General features: G+C 32.2%; 2 protein-coding genes across 2 annotated transcripts; both read left to right on the forward strand.

Moving 5' to 3' along the window:
* Nucleotides 1–667: 667 nt before the first annotated feature.
* Nucleotides 668–10,292, forward strand: LOC145018526 (protein PHOSPHATE STARVATION RESPONSE 3-like). The gene is made up of 6 exons (XM_078976401.1): nt 668–812; nt 936–1,012; nt 1,194–1,233; nt 1,637–1,694; nt 8,993–9,062; nt 9,835–10,292. The coding sequence occupies exons 1-6, from the start codon at nt 707–709 to the stop codon at nt 10,237–10,239; spliced, it is 756 nt and encodes a 251-aa protein (XP_078832527.1). The 5' UTR covers nt 668–706; the 3' UTR covers nt 10,240–10,292.
* A 5,749-nt stretch (nt 10,293–16,041) lies between these two features.
* On the forward strand, nt 16,042–18,120 carry LOC145016124 (heat shock 70 kDa protein 1-like). Its single transcript, XM_078974536.1, has 2 exons — nt 16,042–16,240; nt 16,432–18,120. Exons 1-2 carry the CDS (start codon nt 16,042–16,044, stop codon nt 18,072–18,074), a joined length of 1,842 nt encoding a protein of 613 aa, XP_078830662.1. The 3' UTR covers nt 18,075–18,120.
* The last annotated feature ends 414 nt before the right edge of the window (nt 18,121–18,534 follow it).

Consider the following 18,534-nt stretch of genomic DNA (forward strand, 5'->3'; position numbering starts at 1 on the left):
CTGATAGTGTTGGATTAGAAACCCTGAGAGTCACACCTTACTTGTTTGCTTCATTTTTACACACACACAAACACATACACACACACACACACACATATATATATATATATATATATATATATATATATATATATATATATATATATATATATATATATATATATATATTTCACAATTTGTTTTCATAACTTTATTTTTATATGTTTTTTTTCCACAACCTTTATAATAATCTCATTTTTTATTTTGGTTTATACATTTTTTTTCACAATTCGCTTTTATAATTTAATTTTTACTTCGATTTTACATATTTGTTTTATAACAATTCGGTTTACTTTATTTTTTAGATGTTTTTTTGATCATAATTCATTTAAAAAAAGCGATTGTTCAGTTGTAACCAAACCAAAAATACCATTATAATCTAATTTTGCAACTCAAAATGAACACATAGTATATGCCGAAACTCATAGTATATGCCGCAACTCACGCAAACGTTATATAGATCTCCCCTCCTAGGCTCCTAATTTCTTAATTTTTTTCCTTAGCACACATCGCCAGTTGACTTTTATTGTTTTCTTGGAAACATCTCGATCTTGTAGTGTATCTGTCTTCGCTTCGTCCTTTTATTAAACTATCCTGAAGTTGTCTTTTCCTTTTGTGCAATCCCCGAAACGGGTTAGCTCCAAGGGGAAACGTATTATCGGAAGAGATGGGTACAAATCGCTCTGATGGTGCGGGGAAGGAACGATTGAAATGGACTCAAGAACTTCATGATCTGTTCGAAAAGGCAGTCAATCAGCTTGGAGGCCCTGATAGTAAGTATTGAGAACTCTAGGAAGTATAAATAATGTTTGCATGCGAAGGGATCTCTAGTTGTTGCTAAATGGTTTTCGGTAGAATCTTGTAGTGATATTGTTTGATCATATACTATTTTGTAGGGGCAACACCAAAGGGTATACTGAAGACAATGGGAGTAACAGGACTTACAATCTACCATGTCAAAAGTCATTTACAAGTAAATTATCTCTATCTATTTTGTGTTTCTCTACCTCTATCTTTCTCGCTCTCTATACGTTCATTGATGCATATTTAAACAAACATTAATCCGCGTGTGAGATTATCACTTAAGAACTTTAGATTATATTACAATAAAATAAGTGAACAAAAGGTTAATACAATCTTTATTTGTCTTGCAGAAGTACAGGATGTCTAAATTCATCCCTGAATCATCCAAAGGCAAGTTTAATTGGTGAAACCACTCCAGCCATCAAACTAAACCAAACGACAAAAAGTTGATGCTACAACTGATCAAATGACTGGCCGTGATTATGAGAAAAAAAACATAATTATGATACAAGAACTAGAACTGAGAACAACTCCTTTTTGAATAAAAATCAAGACAGAAAGTCAAAGAGTTCCAAAAAATGCTATGTCCCTTTTGTTATTTTTATAGAGGATTTACTTTAACAACGGAACTATGATAAAACCATCACCATTTTCTTCTATCGTCTCTAAAAATAATAATCATTTTGGTTGGGAATAAACTCGATGTATACAAAAACCTACAGGATGAAATGAATTTGCATGTTCATATACACACCTCCTCGGTTACTTATATTCTATACACAATAATATGCAGGAGATAAATTTGAGGGTAGAAACATATCAGAAATTTTTCCGAACTTCAGCAAAACATCGTGAGTTATCCTCTCTCTCTCTCTCTCTCTCTCTCTATATATATATATATATATATATATATATATATATATATATATATATATATATATATATATATATATATATATATATATATATAGTTAGGTTCATTTGAGACCACCTATATTTTGTGAGACCGTGAGACACATTTTTTTATTTATTTTTATTTAATTCATGTTCCGAAAATAATATTTAAAAAAAGAATTTTTTGATTTTTCCATTTATTTTGCATTTTAAAGTTATTTTTAGAATATGTACAGTGTAATATTCTATTTAGAATATTTCACGTATTTTAAAAAAAAAAGATTTTTTTTTATTTTTTTTAGTTAATTCAAGTTCCGAAAATAATATTTAAAAAAAGAATTTTTATATTTTTTCATTTATTTTGCATTTTAAAATTATTTTTTAGAATATATCAGTGTAACATTCTACTTAGAATATTTCACGTATTTTACAAAAAAAAAAACGGAATTTTTTTATTTTTTTTATTTTTGTTTATATTTTTTTTATATTTTTTTAGTTAATTCAAGTTCCGAAAATAATATTTAAAAAAAGAATTTTTGGATTTTTCCATTTATTTTGCATTTTAAAATTATTTTTAGATTTGGTCTCACGGTCTCACAAAATTAAAATGGTCTCAAATGAACCTGAACCTATATATATATATATATATATATATATATATATATATATATATATATATATATATATATATATATATATATATATATATATATATATATATATATATATATATATGAAAAAGTGAATATACCCTTAAGGCTATATAAGTTTAGGTATCCAAAATCACCATAATACATCATTTTGTTTGATATATTTATTATAATGTTCTTCAACTTTAATCGTTAACTTGATTTACTTTCAAGATTTTCAAATTTCCATTATTATCTTCCTCTTACATCAAATCTTTTTGACGAACATCAACTAAGCTATATATATTATAGTTGAAAATGAAAATTATGTAAGAGGAAAATAAATGTGAAATTTATAAATTTTTTTGAATGAAATCAAGTTAAAAGTTGAATTATAAGAACATTAGACAATTACAATGTATATATATAATACAAAACGACGTAGTATTGTGAGTTTGGGTACTTAAACTTATATACGTTAAGGGTATATTCACTTTTCCCATATATATATATATATATATATATATATATATATATATATATATATATATATAGAGGTTCTATGGAAAATTAAAAAACCCTAAAAATCATTAAAATGCATAAAAAGTACTTATTTGATCTTACTCCTATATATATATATATATATATATATATATATATATATATATATTCTAATAAAATAATAGTTTTATTCTCATTTTGACATATATTATCATATTAGTCATCATAATTAATGCATATTTTATTTGTTTTTGTCATATGTTACCTTATTATATCTCCTAATTAATGAATACCACTTGTCAACCTATTGATTCTCCATTTCAAATTTTAAATTTTCCATTCTAATTACATTAAATTAATAACATTAGAATAAAAGTTAAAATAAAATTAATACAAATTATAAAGTGATACAATTTTACATATTTATTTAAACCAATAATTATAATTTTATATAACTAAAAAAATCTGTTAATTAATAATCTATTTAAAATAAGTGATTAATAATTTTGAGATTTTACTATTAAAGTTTAATTAATTTTGTAACTGTGATTCCTACAAGTTATAAACTAATATATATATATATATATATATATATATATATATATATATATATATATATATATATATATATACACTAGAAAATAGACTTGTAGCGACATAGCCAAATGGTCAGTCAGTCGATCAACAGATTTATAGTTGTGTATGTATTTATGTATATACGTGTATATATGCATATATGTATGTATGTGCGTATGCATAAGCGGACATACATGTAGGTACATGCTTGTATGCATGAATGTACGCTCGATCGGGAGTCCTTCAAGTGACAACTTCAGTGGATCAAGATTTTATAACTTGTGTATGCTTGCTAAGTATGTTTTTTAACAACAAGACGATATACTAAGAGCATTAACGATATGTCAGGGTAAAATTGCAAGAGATCCAACATAGGGTCCATACACTAATTCTCCCAAACATGGCTATCGCAACTTTGATTCTACATTTAATTCAAGTGAATGCATAAGCTTTAATTTCAGTAACCATAGAATTGACAAAAATCGCCTTGCTATCAAACAAAACTTGATTTCTGCATCGCCAAAGAATCGACAAGTAAGTCGTCATAAGAGTTTTGAGCATACAAGAAGTCGTCCCATTATGCTGATCAAGTGATCACTGTTAATAGTTTCTAACACAGTCTCGATGCATGCAGTTCTCCCCAATGTGCAATTCTTTCAAGAAGCCAACCAAGTGATCCCCGAACCACCAAAATCACATCCTTCCAAAGACCTCTAGGACCCACTTTAAACCTCCATCACCATTTGAGTAAAAGGGAGGGGTTAAGGTCTAAGACTCCTAATGTCTACACTACAAACTCCTTCCAGCTTAGGACCTTTTTCCAAACCACCCAACCAATCCTTTTACCACCATCCTGAGGGTTGGCAGAAGGAGTGACATAACCTCTTTTGGTTCCAATCGAAGAGGAGCCATCAAGGGACTTTCCCTTGGTACCCTTCGAAGGGCTCTTCCTCTTCTTCCTTTACCTTGCACGATTGCCAAGACAGGGGCTGCGGTAGGAGTAGGAGTAGTAACAACCGACTTACCTTTAAGACCATTTTCCGTGGTCTTCAAAAGTCCTTGAAGCTTGCTGAGTGTAACTTCCTCCTTGTTCATGTGGTAGTTTATTCGAAATTTAGCATAACAAGAATGTAAGGAGTGCAAAATGATGTCAATTGCCAACTCCTCGGGGAAGTTTACATTCAATTTCAGCAAACGGTCCACATACCTTTGCATTTTCTGCATGTGGCCCGTGATGGGTTCACCATCCTTCATCCGGGTTGTTATCATGGAGGAGATGATGTCATACCTCTCTTGACGAGCACTTTGATAATAGCGGTCCATCAACTCCTAGTGCATCTCAAAAGGGTAATAGTCCTCATAGGACTTTTGGAGCTCAACTGTCATCGTGGCCAACATGATACATGTCACTTTGGTGGCATTTCTCTCATGAGTCCGGTATTCAGCGATTTCCTCAGGAGTAGTAGACGACTCATCAAGTTCCTTAAGCTCCTTGTCGATGACATATTCCTTGTCCTCGTAACGAGTGACCATCATGATGTTCCGAATCAAATACATAAAGTTAGAGCCATCGAAGATGACTCTCCCACAAAGGTTCATGAGAGAGAAGGAGCCGGTAGGGTTTTAGCCAAAAACAACATTGTTGGAAGACATCTGAAAAGAAATAATGACAAGTTTAGATTAGATATAAAGATAGTCCTTAATAAGACACCCAAATGTAATATTAAGGCTAGGACCCAACACAATATTTTATATCTTAGAAGAGGGATGTCTTAATCCAAGCTATAAAATATTTGAAGGTAGGTGAATGATGATTCATCAATTTCCACCATGAAAAACAAAATGTATTAATAGTTTTTAATTGGTGTTGAAACTCCTAGATTTTTTGAGATTCATTGAACTTTTCAATGCCATGTTTCAATCTCGAGTGTGCCCTTCAAGTTTTGTGACTGGGATGCCGAGGATCACAAGACAAGGTGTGAAGTAAACATGCAAATTACTTGGTACTCTTAATGTTTATCACCTAACTGATGTGTCGGTTAACCACACACGCTCCAGCGATTTATGATAAAACTTAAGCCACCCTTTGCCTACCTTGTTAAGTCCAGGTTAATGTGTCGGTTAACCATACACGCTCCACTAACGACTTAAGCAAAGTGCAAAGTGTAATTTCATTAGTTAGCACGTTATTCACATTTTCCTAAAGTAACTAAGATTGGGAATTTATAAAAACATTTTGTTACTTTACATTCATCATACTTTTAATGAGGATTAAAGTCATTGTCCTACTCGTTCGGCTAATGACCATCCACCAGTCAAGGAAGCGGTGGGTGAGAGTGGACACCCATTAAGCTGCCATTTTATAGGCAACAACCTTATACGCCCTTATAGACCGGCTTCGTGAATGCGACCTACTAATGGTAAAACGACTTGTTATTATATATATATATATATATATATATATATATATATATATATATATATATATATATATATATATATATATATATATATATTATCTTATAATATTATAAAATATAAGGGTTGAATTTTAACTCTTAAAATTCTAGGGGTTGGAACTAAAGTTTTCTAAAAAAATGTGAGACTTTACATGTTCCAAAACTCGAGGGCAAGTTTTGTAACTTTCAGAACTTTTCAATTTCATAACTTATGAGTTAATGATTTATTAAAATGAAGACTCTTCATTTTCATGTAACCTATGTGTTTATTAATGAGCTTTAAAAGAGTGACTTTTGGTAATCCATAATTTGAGGACAAATTATGAACTCCATTAAAACACATCAAGATCAAGAATGAAACTAACAAACTATTTGCAAATAATTTCTATGATCTTCTAAACTCATATGTGTATGAACATTCATATCAACAATTTCAAGAATCATAAATAAACCATACAAAACTTGAAAATTTGATAATAGCCATTGTAAATGGATTAGCATAACCATTACACCATCTAAAACAAGTTTTATAAGACCAAAACAATTTAGGGTAATGTTTACAGCAACAAAACTCAAAAATCTGCATCCAGGGCCTCCTACTCGTCGAGTGCAAGAGCCTACTCGACAAGTAGGATGAATTAACACATGGACTCGTCGAGCCCCCCCATGGACTCGGCGAGTTCACTCAGCAGAATGTAGAAATCTTGAGTTTTTCAACAATTTAGCATTCTAACACTTCTATGGTGTACATGGAACGCTAGAAACCTTGGATCTATGTTTTCTCTAAGATACATGCAAATAATAATTTTCCAAGGTTTACTTCCTAACTAGCATGTTATGGGGTACTTGAATCATAAAACACTAGTAGAATTACATACCTTTTAGTAGTGGTTGATTGCTTGGAGTTTGAGAGCCTAGCACCAATAATGTGGATGCATCAAATGGAAGTCACAAATCACCACAAACGTTGGAAACTTGAGAAAATAGTAACATACTTCTAGAAATCGGCCACACCTTAGTTCTCACACACATTAGTGCCATTTCAAGTGCCAAGGACCCCTTTATATAGTGTGGTGGATTAGGGTTACATTCATGTAAACCCTAATACCCATGACCTTTCATTTCCATGAGATCCATGAGTTAAAGCTCCATGGACTATCTATGGACTTTCCATGTAAGCCCAACCCATTCTAATTAAGCAATAGCCCACACTATATAAATACAAGAGCCCACATTTAATTAGTCACCTTTTTTATCACCAAATTAATTCTAGATCAATACTAATTAAATAATATGATTTCATATATATATATTAGAACTTATAATATATTAATAAATCATAAACATACTATTCTCAAAAGATTATCCATAAATAGTTCGGGTGAAGTGCAACCCAAATGGATCATGCTGGGTCAGGTCAAGTACATCTCAAATATAGTTATGGACTTAGACACCTTATCCAACAGGAACATGCTCATGATCAAACATACGCAAAGAGAAAAAGGAAAAGAAGAAAGCAGATGGGAAACTTTTCTGTTCTTATTCCCTTAAAGAAAACATATATACAATATAATGGAAGATAAAAGCTAGTTGGTGAACCATGAAAACAAAAGAATAAACAATTCTTAAATAGTACTTTCTAGCTACCTATCTACTAAGCTAAAAAGTAGGAAACAAAGTTGGAAATATCACTCTACGTGCTCTGGAAAGTTGGCATTTGGCACCTATTTAGGCCTTATTCTTTTGCCTAGTCATATTAATCAAAAGATAAAACATGCACACTTACCCATTTATTTCCCAAAGAAGTGGTCACCATTCTTGGCTAAAGTCGGAATTAAACCCGACATCCTTCTAATCAGTTAAGTCCATAATTGAATATACCAACTTTCTCCATGTCATGATTTCTCCTATCCCTGGAGCAACATGGTGGAGCAATAACTTCCCTTAAATTCTTTCCACTTTATAAAATGTCTCCAAATTCCACCCTTTTGACGACATGTCGATTATTGAAAAAGATGCTACCCTAATATTGAAAGCAAGTCCAGTTTCACATCAATACAATTTACCAAACTCATAGAGGTTTCACCCTAGAAAAAAATGCCTTCACCATCACTTTCTCCTCGAATTCAGGATGCTCTGTAAGCCCTCCAATATAGCTTAGCTCCGTATACTTTAGTCCTTTTGCCATGACAAAAGACTAAATATTATTACGCATGAAATAGTTCCTTATTTCCTTAATCAACAATTTCTCCATGGATTTTTTTATATAATTAGATTTATTAAGGATGATGCATGGGAGATGATCATCAACCTCTAATTCATTATTTTTCATTCCCTGAAGTTTTTCATCCCCCTATTTGACACTCATGTCTGAAAATAGCCTCACCATAAGATATGTTAACCTTCCTTCTAATATCTGCTCTAGCCATCGTACTATGTAATATTAAGTGTGCAACTTCATCCTTATTTGACATATTCCCTTTCTGCGAATTATAAGCATTCACCTTTCTCATCCTCTGTAAGGTTAACCTAAAGGTGAAAGTGTCACATCTAAATGTTGTTTAGTTGACTTTCAAGCCTCCCAACATGTGCAACATCGAGAAATCTAACAAAACAAAACTTTTTCCTACCTGGTTTCTCTTGCTAGAGATAAAGGCATATGCAATGTTACCATGATTGTTGAACAATATTTATAATTATTCCCTAACTTTGTCTTCAGGAAGTTCGTAAATATAAATTTCGAGACTTTTCCACCAACTGAATCTGATACCTCTCTTGATGGCTTCGTTCTTGACAGTACACCCCAACTAATTAATGCCTTCCATTCTTTTTTAATTCATTAGCACATGTAAATTACCCTTTTCAATTGGAAGTTGCTTTTGTTTGTTACATATTTAATATCAGTTATTGATATTATTATTATATTTGTTGACTATGAGATATAGGATTACAAAAATAGTTCATGCATGTGCATTTATCGTACTGTCGTTAAGGGGTGATATGCCTTGCGAAATTGATCAGCATGAAAAAAATACAAATACAAATTTACAAAGTTCTATATATCTAACAAGCATATTCTTCATGTTTTAGGGGCCTCCAGCTAAACGAAGCATTAGAAATGCAAATAGAAGTCCAAAGACGCTTGGACGATCAACTTGAGGTAAGTTTGTTAGAGGTTTTACATTCAAATCCCTTGTTGCCATTCATTTAGAGAAATATTATAGGATTACAAACCCTTTTAGGGGTCCTTGGTACTAGGTTACTAATAACTTTTTCATGATTTGTATCAATCTAACAATTTTGATATCCAATGGATTTGAAATATATGACAAGAAATTCTATTATAGACTATGAAAGTTTGTTGAGAAATACGGTCCTAAAGAATATGAGAGTGTGTGATTACACATAGCTAAAAAAGCCACATTTTTCTAGGAAATTTGGTTGTAACTTATTGGCTAGACCTTTTTAAGCTAAACCACTAGTCTTTAAGCCCTTATAGTTACAAATTTTCCCCAAAATTCACCTATTTGTTTTCATGTATATAAAAATATATTTCAAGAAACTATGTGCTAACTTGTTGTTCAATAAATATTCTTTTTGTTAAAAAAATATATATTTCAAGAAACTAGAAATTTAGTGTAGTTTAGTTTATTAGAATTTTGATTTTCAGATTAGTGACTCGAGTTCATCCAAACAATGTCTTATTCTTTTCAATATTTTATTTAAATTCCCTATGATTCGTTTATATATCAATCTATTTTTTATATGTGAATTTCAGTTATTTCTTTTTTTCTAAAATATAAACTAAAACTGAATGTTCTTGTAAATTTTGATAATTTTAGGTGTTCATTTGTGTTTTTGGCGTAGATCCCTAATATGTTTGGAATGCCCTGTAAGTAATATTTCATTGTTCTTTTGTTTTTTGTGTATAGGTTCAAAAGAGTCTGAAGGTGAAAATTGAAGCACAATCAAGATTTTTAGAGAGAATTGCACAAGAATACAAAACAAGGCAAACCATTTCCAAATATAGAAAACCAATATCAATTATATCTCTTCCTTCCCTTTGTGATGAGTCTGAATCCATCATCAAGGATTTTGATTCTGATTCTGAAGTTGGCACATGCCATATGATTAGGTCTAGCCCAGAATCTCCACCTATAAAGAGGGCTAGGGTTGTGTTTATCGATGATGATGTAATGTCTCCAGAGATATTTGACCTAAACTCCAACAATTACACTCAAAACATACCCCAACTTCCAAAAGGCAACACATTTCCATGGAATATAGCCTTTTGCCACTCGCCTCTAATTCCATCTTCGCATAGTTCTTTTCATTGAAACTTATGTGCATGTTGGATCGTACTATACTGGAAATAAAATATATATGTTCATCTTGGTACCTAAGAATTGCTTGACTTAGCCATCATGATGAGAAGTCATGCTTGTGTACATGATACACTATCTATAATAATATGTGTTGGTGTTTTGTAATATTTGGAGATCATGCTTTTTTATTTATTTTTATGTTGGTTTGTTTTATATTATGATATGCTCAATTTTTTGGTAAGGATATGTTATAAGTAAGAATACTCACAACTTAGTTACATTTTATCTATAATTATAACTATTATGTACCTATACTACATCTCACACACAAATTGCTAATGCATAGAGTATTATATGGTGTATGTATATTTATGTGCACTTTGGGCCTATAATGTTTATCCCTTTATCCATCTTGTATTTTGTATATATTGATTCTTAATAGAAGATATATTTCATGAGTCTATTATCGTTCAATATGGTATTAGAGTGATCCTCCTAAATCCTAGCTTCCCTTTCCTTAAATGCACCTTTCTTTACCTTTGTTGACCTCCTCTTCAGCTTTCAATGACCATTGATGAGCCTTCCCCCTCATTTCTTATCTAATACCTTACAACATCATTGATATCAAAGAATTCATCCCTTTGTTCTTGATGTTGACCGTCTCAACTACAACGCTTGGAGAAAAATTTTATGTTAGGTATCGTAGTATATATGTGTTGCATGTGTTTGAGTCATAATGTAAAATCTTTTGTAATCATAATACTTTAAGTCTTCAATATATAGTTTCAAAAGTATTTTAAGTTTCAAATTTTATGTACCTAGGTTTCGTACTGAATATGGTTAATTATCTTACATGTTGTCACTACCTAGATGCCATTTTCTTATTAGATGTTTTGGTAACCGACTCCTTGGGTTGTTAACGTATATAAAAGGATGTTAGTTAGAAATTAGGGTATGTATTTTACGAGTTCTTACGCTTAAAACTTGTAATCGAATTCTTATACTCCAATCAAATCATAATCTTATTTACACTCTTGTGCAATCTTTACTTTTTTTTTTTCAAATATGATTTCATATCTTTAGAATCCATTCGATCCTACAAGTTGTATCAGAGCAAGAAAATCTTTGAGCTGATTTCGAATCTTTAGATATTTTTGTGTTTGTCGAGTTTGTCATTTCTTGTTTTTGATTTTCTACATCTATTCCACAATTGCAATCTGTTTGCATTTTAATTTGGAATTTATTACTTAGGAACTCGTTTCGATTTGAACTTTTGTTTTCACTAATCGATTTTATTCATTGTTCAATCTTTCATTGAAATCTTTTCAAAAGAAGATTATCATGTTGTTTCATTTAACTTGTCAAGTAGCATTGGTTTAAACACCTAAATTTAAATTGTCTTTCTAGATGATTATGATGTATGGGTGTTGCATTTTGAAGATTACATAACCGGAATTGAGAAGCACGTTTCTTACATTTGAAAATCAATAACAGTCGATCCACACGAGTTCAAGAAGATGAAGGAACATGTTTATACTCTTGCTGATTATGAACAACTTCGTGAGAAGTATACTTATATGACTACTGAAGAGAAGGATAAGCTTGAGAATGATTTGAGCGCAAAGAGAGATATTTGCTTTGCACTAGCACCAAATACGTTCAGACTTATGAGCTCATGCAAAACTACGAATGAGATTTGGATATGTTTGAAGGAGTTATAATCAAGAGATGATGATCAACGTCAGTTAGTCCAAACTTCATTTATTTTGGAGTTTGGATCATTTAAACAGAAGGATGGAGAGAGTATAGATCAGGTCTATGAAAGATATAATGATTTGTTGAGCAGGATAATGAAATGCTAGTTGGAAAATTCTGTGATTGAGAAGAAGGCTGCAATCCTACAAAGACTTCATCCTGAATGGAAAATAATGGTGTCAATTGTGAAGGCTCATGAACAGTTAAAACACGCAAGTTGTTGATATTCCAAAGTCTCATGAAGATTATGTATAAAGCTCTTAATCCCTTCAACCATGCAACCAAAACTTCCAGAAGGTCTTATCTACTTCAAAATACCATAAAAATCGTGGCTTTTTATACATGCATGGTCAATGCATGTCTCAAACACAAGCTAGGTCTAAAACGGTGCAAAATGGGGCCAAGGTCTCATGAAAAAGCTCAAGGTTCTATAAAACTTCAAATCCATGACCTCTAACCACAAAAGAACCATGGGGATCCATAAAGTTGGCAACTTTATGGAACCATAACACTCCTATTAACCAAAACATGAAGAAAACCCCAGGGAAACCTAAATCTAAGCAATTAGAATCATAAAGTAAGGAACTCTGGATACTCACAAGGGTCCAGAATATAAGAAAAGACGATGGTGAAGCTTGCAAGTTGAGATGGTGCACCAAATTCTCTTTCTTTTCTTCTTCTTTGCTAGAAAACACCTAAAATGGAGCTCAATATCAACTATGGCGGATTAGGGTTTCAAAAGGGAGTAGTAGGAGGTGATGGAGGTTGAGGGTGGGCTAACCCTAACGCTCACTTCCTTTAAATATGGCAAAAATCCCCTAAATTAGGGTTTGGCTCACAACAAGTCTCACGTCGTGACCCATAAGTGGTCACGTCGTGAGTCCAAAAAACAGCGCATTGCTTCCATCGTGGTCACGTCGTGACACATAAGTGCTTACGTCGTGACACATAAGTGCTCACGTCGTGACTAAGGTTTAAAATTCCAAGTAATTAAATCAAAGATTCAAAAAAGTGTCTACCTGGAACTAGGTAATACACTGATTTTGTTTTAAATAAAGAATAACTAAAAAGAAGCTTGATTCTTGAAGATTCTCTTACTTTTGAAAATGTTGTTGAAAAAAAAGGAGTTGAGAATTTTGTTGAAAAGGCAGTTGTTTTTTCAAAAGTCTAATGCACTCCTAATCAAGTTTTTGTTATGAAACAACTGGACAAAACTGACATTATTGACTTGACCCATATCATGAGAACTGATAATGCTAATTCTTGTGAAAATCATTTTTGGTTAGTTCCAATAGATAATGGTGATGAGATAATATGTATTTTAGAGAAACTGTCATGGAGAGTGAAGGATATATACATTTTTGACACTTTAAATGCTGAGTCTACTTCACAAGTTGGTTTAGGAAATTCCGAGGCTTAAACTATGAAACAAAAACAGAAATCTAGTGAAGTGATCAGAAAAGGAAATCTAAAATGAGTGATCAAGATGTTAAGGTTAAAAGCAATAAGAAAGAAATTGGTCAAGTTGGGAGAACTATATATAATAAGAATTTTGTTAAGAGATAATTTTTGGAAACGAAAGGAATCTCTACCAATTTCTGATAATTTTGACAAATCACAAAAATTTGCTTGTTCTAGTTCATGCTCAAAATCTCATTTGCAAAATTCAAATTATAACAATTCATCACGGTTTTCTAATTAGAAGAATTATTCACAAAAATTTGAGAAAACCAAAGCTCAATTTTGTCCTAACTCCTACTACAACAAGAGTGCAAAATCAAAGAAACTTGTTGTGAAACAAGAAGTTGTTTTAAAGAAAATTGTTTCAAAACCTCAATTTTTTTCAAAGAACGCTTTTTTCACAGCAAAAAATTGTTCAAAAAGAAAGTTGTTTCAAAACAAAAGTTTGTTCCAAAAATGGATAAGTCAAAACAAAAGGAAGAAGAAAATGATTATCTAAAAGAGTTGATTCCAAAAGTATAATCTTTCATTCATGAAAAGAGTACATTTGTGAAAATCAATCTTTGTGATAAAAAGACTAATGTTTTCCAAATGGTAAAAAGTGTGAATAATGCTTCAATTATGAAAATGTTTTGGATTGATAATACCAAGATTTTTCTAGTTATTGACTCTAAATCGCAAATCTCACAAGGGGCCAAGAAGGTTTGGATTCCTAAATTGGTATAATTTTATAGGTGACATGTGACAAAGAGTATGATTATGAATGATAATAAATATTGTCAATTAACCTAATTTCATTAAGCAATTTTGAAAATAAATACGCAATTAAACATCAAACAATTACCACACAACTTAAGTCTAAACATAACGAATTTATCATTTTCCCAAGTCAACTAAACCAACAAAAACAAATTACTCCATATCAGTTAATTCAACAAAAATAAACCCAATAAAATCAATACTTGACATAAGTTGTTCGAATGATAAGAGTAATTCTAAGGGAAATATCTAGAAAAATACCAATATTTTGGTCAAATTTAAGCAAAAGCCTCAAATTTTATTTTGTTAACAAAAAAATCATGATTACCCGATAAAAAGTTAATATCAACACTTTTTTACTGGCAAACTATTTTGTACCCGATTACATCTAAAAAAATCTCATTAATTGGCACAATTTATGAAAAAGTCTCAATTTTTTTTTATATTTCAACTCCTTTACCCTTTCATTAAAAATTTGGAAATTTCTTGGTTGAAACGATAAATATGAATAAACGTCATTAAGCTCCATACAACTAAGAATTAAAGTCCTTTGTAACCAATTATTTGCCACAAAAGAACGACGTTAGTATTATTTTGAACTCATCGTCTTCTATATAATCAACTTCCCATAAAAATTTATGTTACAAATATTATAAAATATTCAAATTATGTGTTGAACGCCTTAGTACAGTCTACCTAAAAGTGAGTTAAAGGAAAACCAGAGATAACAAACCAATCAATATAACAGTAGATTAGATAAAATTATACATATTCTAAAAAAAATATGAGTTTTATATGAACGGAACAATTGGTTTTCCTATTCTTCTAGTGAAGAATATGAGTTTTAATTATAAGAAAAAGTTGGAAAGTCCATACAACTACAACATAAGTGGCTGGTTTTCCTATTCTTCTAGTGAAGAATATGAGTTTTAATTATAAGAAAAAGTTGGAAAGTCCATACAACTACAACATAAGTGGCATTTCATTCTTTCATTATTTTATTGTTGCCCAATGTGGGTCTACAAATAATATTTTTATTCATATTTAGTCTTGTTGGTTTCACCGGTCAATATAGAGTTGACTATTATGTCTGCAATAATTTACAGGTAAATATAAATTTTTATGAGTTAAATATCTTATGTGCAAATTAGACCAAACGACAAGGCATTACAAAAAAAGAGAGCATTAGTAGCGACACCAGAACTCTAAGACTGTTGTCGACGCTATGGTGGTGTCGCTAATAACTGTAGTAAACCAAGAACTAGTGAAAATTCAAGAATCAAGATCATCCCCTCCATTGATTACCTCTCTAAATCCAACATCTACGTCTCACTTATCATACAAAGAGAATTAGTGGCATCGATAATCGCCGCTAATAACCCAAAAATGACCGCTAACATTTGCCTCTAGTAGTCATTTGTCACCTAGGAGAAATTTTGTAATTTACTCTCTAGATTATATATTTAGCTATAGGGATTTGCATACCTTTCGACTCGTTAATTTGAGAACATTTGTTGTTATTGTTGTTGTTTTTTTTTTTTTGTTTTTTTAAATTAAATTAGATGATGAAATTTTGCCGAAAACGCCGTAAGAAAAATAATGAAATTTATTATTATTAAAGAGTTTCAAATGGACATGCTTGTAAATTAATTGGATTTACTTGTAAATTTAAAGTTACCAGAACTCCGGATAAGTCGTTAAATATCTTTATTCCAAAGATTTATATTCACGTAGGAAATTGAAACGACAAAGGTCGATTATAAAGACTTAACTTCTGGCATTCAATCAGCCCTTCCAGATTTCAGTTGCTCTCTTTATACGAGTTGAACTCCGAGCGATATGACGATGACAGTCGGAATCGATCTCGGAACAACGTACTCATGTGTTGCTGTTTGGAGACACAACCGTGTAGAAATTATTCCCAATGAACAAGGAAACAGAACTACACCTTCTTGTGTTGCGTTCACCGACTCCGAAAGGTTTATCGGTGATGCCGCGAAGAATCAGATAGCAATGAATCCGGTCAATACCATATTTGGTGAGTCCATAATGAACATGTGATAAAGTTTCTGTATTTTTCTTAGCCTCTTCTTCTCTGATTCATTTTCTTCTCATTGTGATTCTTTGTAAAATTATAGAGTATACACCATTCTTTTTATTCGTTACCTTTTTATGCATTCAATATAAGTTTTACCAACTTTTTAATCGCGCATCTCTTTATTTTTTCAGATGCTAAGCGTTTTATTGGAAGGAGATTCAGTGATGACATGGTTCAGGCTGACAAGAGTTTGTATCCTTTCAAGATCACTGGAGGACTCAATGACAAGCCTGTGATTTTAGTTACATACAAAGGCGAAGAGAAAAAATTCTCAGCTGAAGAAATCTCATCAATGGTTCTCTCCAAGATGAAGGAGACATCTGAAGCTTATCTTGGCGTCACTGTTAAAAATGCAGTGATAACAGTCCCAGCTTATTTTAACGATTGCCAGCGACAAGCAACCAAAGATGCTGGAACTGTAGCTGGCCTGAAAATTTTGCGAATGATCAATGAGCCTACAGCAGCTGCAATTGCGTATGGTTTAGAGAACAAAGCTGGTATAACTGATGAGACAAATGCGCTTATCTTTGATTTGGGTGGTGGAACATTTGATGTTTCTCTTGTAAACATCGGTGAAGGTATTTTTGAGGTTAAAGCTACTGCTGGGGATAGCCGTTTAGGTGGTGAAGATTTTGATAATGCAATGGTTACTCATTTTGTCGGGGAGTTTAAGAGGAAACACAAGAAGGACATAAGTCAGAACCCTAGGGCTTTAGGGAGATTGAGGGTTGCATGTGAAAGAGCAAAGAGGATTCTCTCTTCGGCCACTCAAACTTCAGTTGATATCGATTGCTTGCATGAGGGTGATGATTTCTCCAGTTTAATAACCCGAGCAAAATTTGAAGAGATAAATATGGATTTTTTCAAGAAGTGCATGACAACCGTTGAAGCATGTTTGAGCGATGCAAACATGGATAAAAACAGTGTAAATGAAGTGGTTCTTGTGGGTGGCTCGACTAGGATCCCTAAGATACAAGAAATGTTGCAGGAATTCTTTAATGGAATGGAGCTATGCAAGAGCATCAATGCAGATGAAGCTATTGCATATGGTGCAGCAATTCTTGGAGCTAAGTTAAGTGGTGATGGTGATGAAATTGTGCGTGATTTGCAGCTGGTGGATGTAACTTCTCTCTCACTTGGCATTCAAACAGTTGGTGAAATCATGACTGTTTTGATCCCAAGGAACACTCCAATGCCTACGAAGGTGGAAAAGACTTTTTCTACAACATCTGACAACCAAACTTGTGTTTTAGTCCAGGTATATCAGGGTGAGAGGGCGAAGTCTAAAGACAATTGTTTATTGGGTGAGTTTGAGCTTTCTGGAATACCAATGGCTCCTAGGTGTGTACCACGTATCAATGTTTGTTTTGACATTGATGACAATGGTATACTGAGTGTGTCGGCTGAAGAAACAGCAAGTGGTCAGAGCAACAAGATTGCAATCATCAATGATGATGGGAAATTGTCGAAGGAGGAGATTGAAAAGATGGTGAAAGATGCTGAGAGATTCCGAGCTGAAGACCAAGAGCATAGGAAGAAGGTAGATGCATACAATGCTTTGGAGAGATATGCTTATTGCATGAAAAATAAAATCAGGGATCCATCAGTTGTTTCTAGGATGAGGTGTGAAGACTTGAAGAAAATGGAGGCTGAAATTGAGCAGGCCATACTTTGGCTTGATGCAAATGAGGATGGTGAGGCCTCTGTGCTTATGGAGAAGAAAAAAGCATTGGAAAGAGTATGCGACCCCTTCATAGTTGAGTTGTATGAGTAGTAGTGTTGTGATAAAGGATGCTACTGCCTTATTTAAGATCTATGTTTTGATGAGTTTGAAGGTTTATATATTTACTTGCATTTGGTAACATAGTCAGGTACTTTTTGAAATTAATGTTCATGTTAATTGGTTTTTGGTCAGGTGATTTTGTCTCATAGTATATTTCAATTAAGTTCTGTATGTAGATGGATTCTTGTTCTATCACTGGTGATGCATCTCTAGGTGTCATATCCTGATTCCTGAACATTGGACTCAATTCAATATTTGTTAATGGATGCTTCTCAAAGTATTTGGTATATTAAGAGCTTTTCATACACATCCTACAATATGACTTCCCTTTGTCTCGAAGAACGTAGAAGTATGTTGATGTGGTTATTAGCGATATTTGGTTTTTAAGTTGCATATTCTTAAAATCAGTAAGTTGGTTGTTATTAATTATTGGCAACAGTAGAAACTGCAT

This window comes from Lactuca saligna, chromosome 9 (assembly GCF_052625555.1).
Source record: "Lactuca saligna cultivar CGN05327 chromosome 9, ASM5262555v1, whole genome shotgun sequence".
NCBI classification, from domain to species: Eukaryota; Viridiplantae; Streptophyta; class Magnoliopsida; order Asterales; family Asteraceae; genus Lactuca; species Lactuca saligna.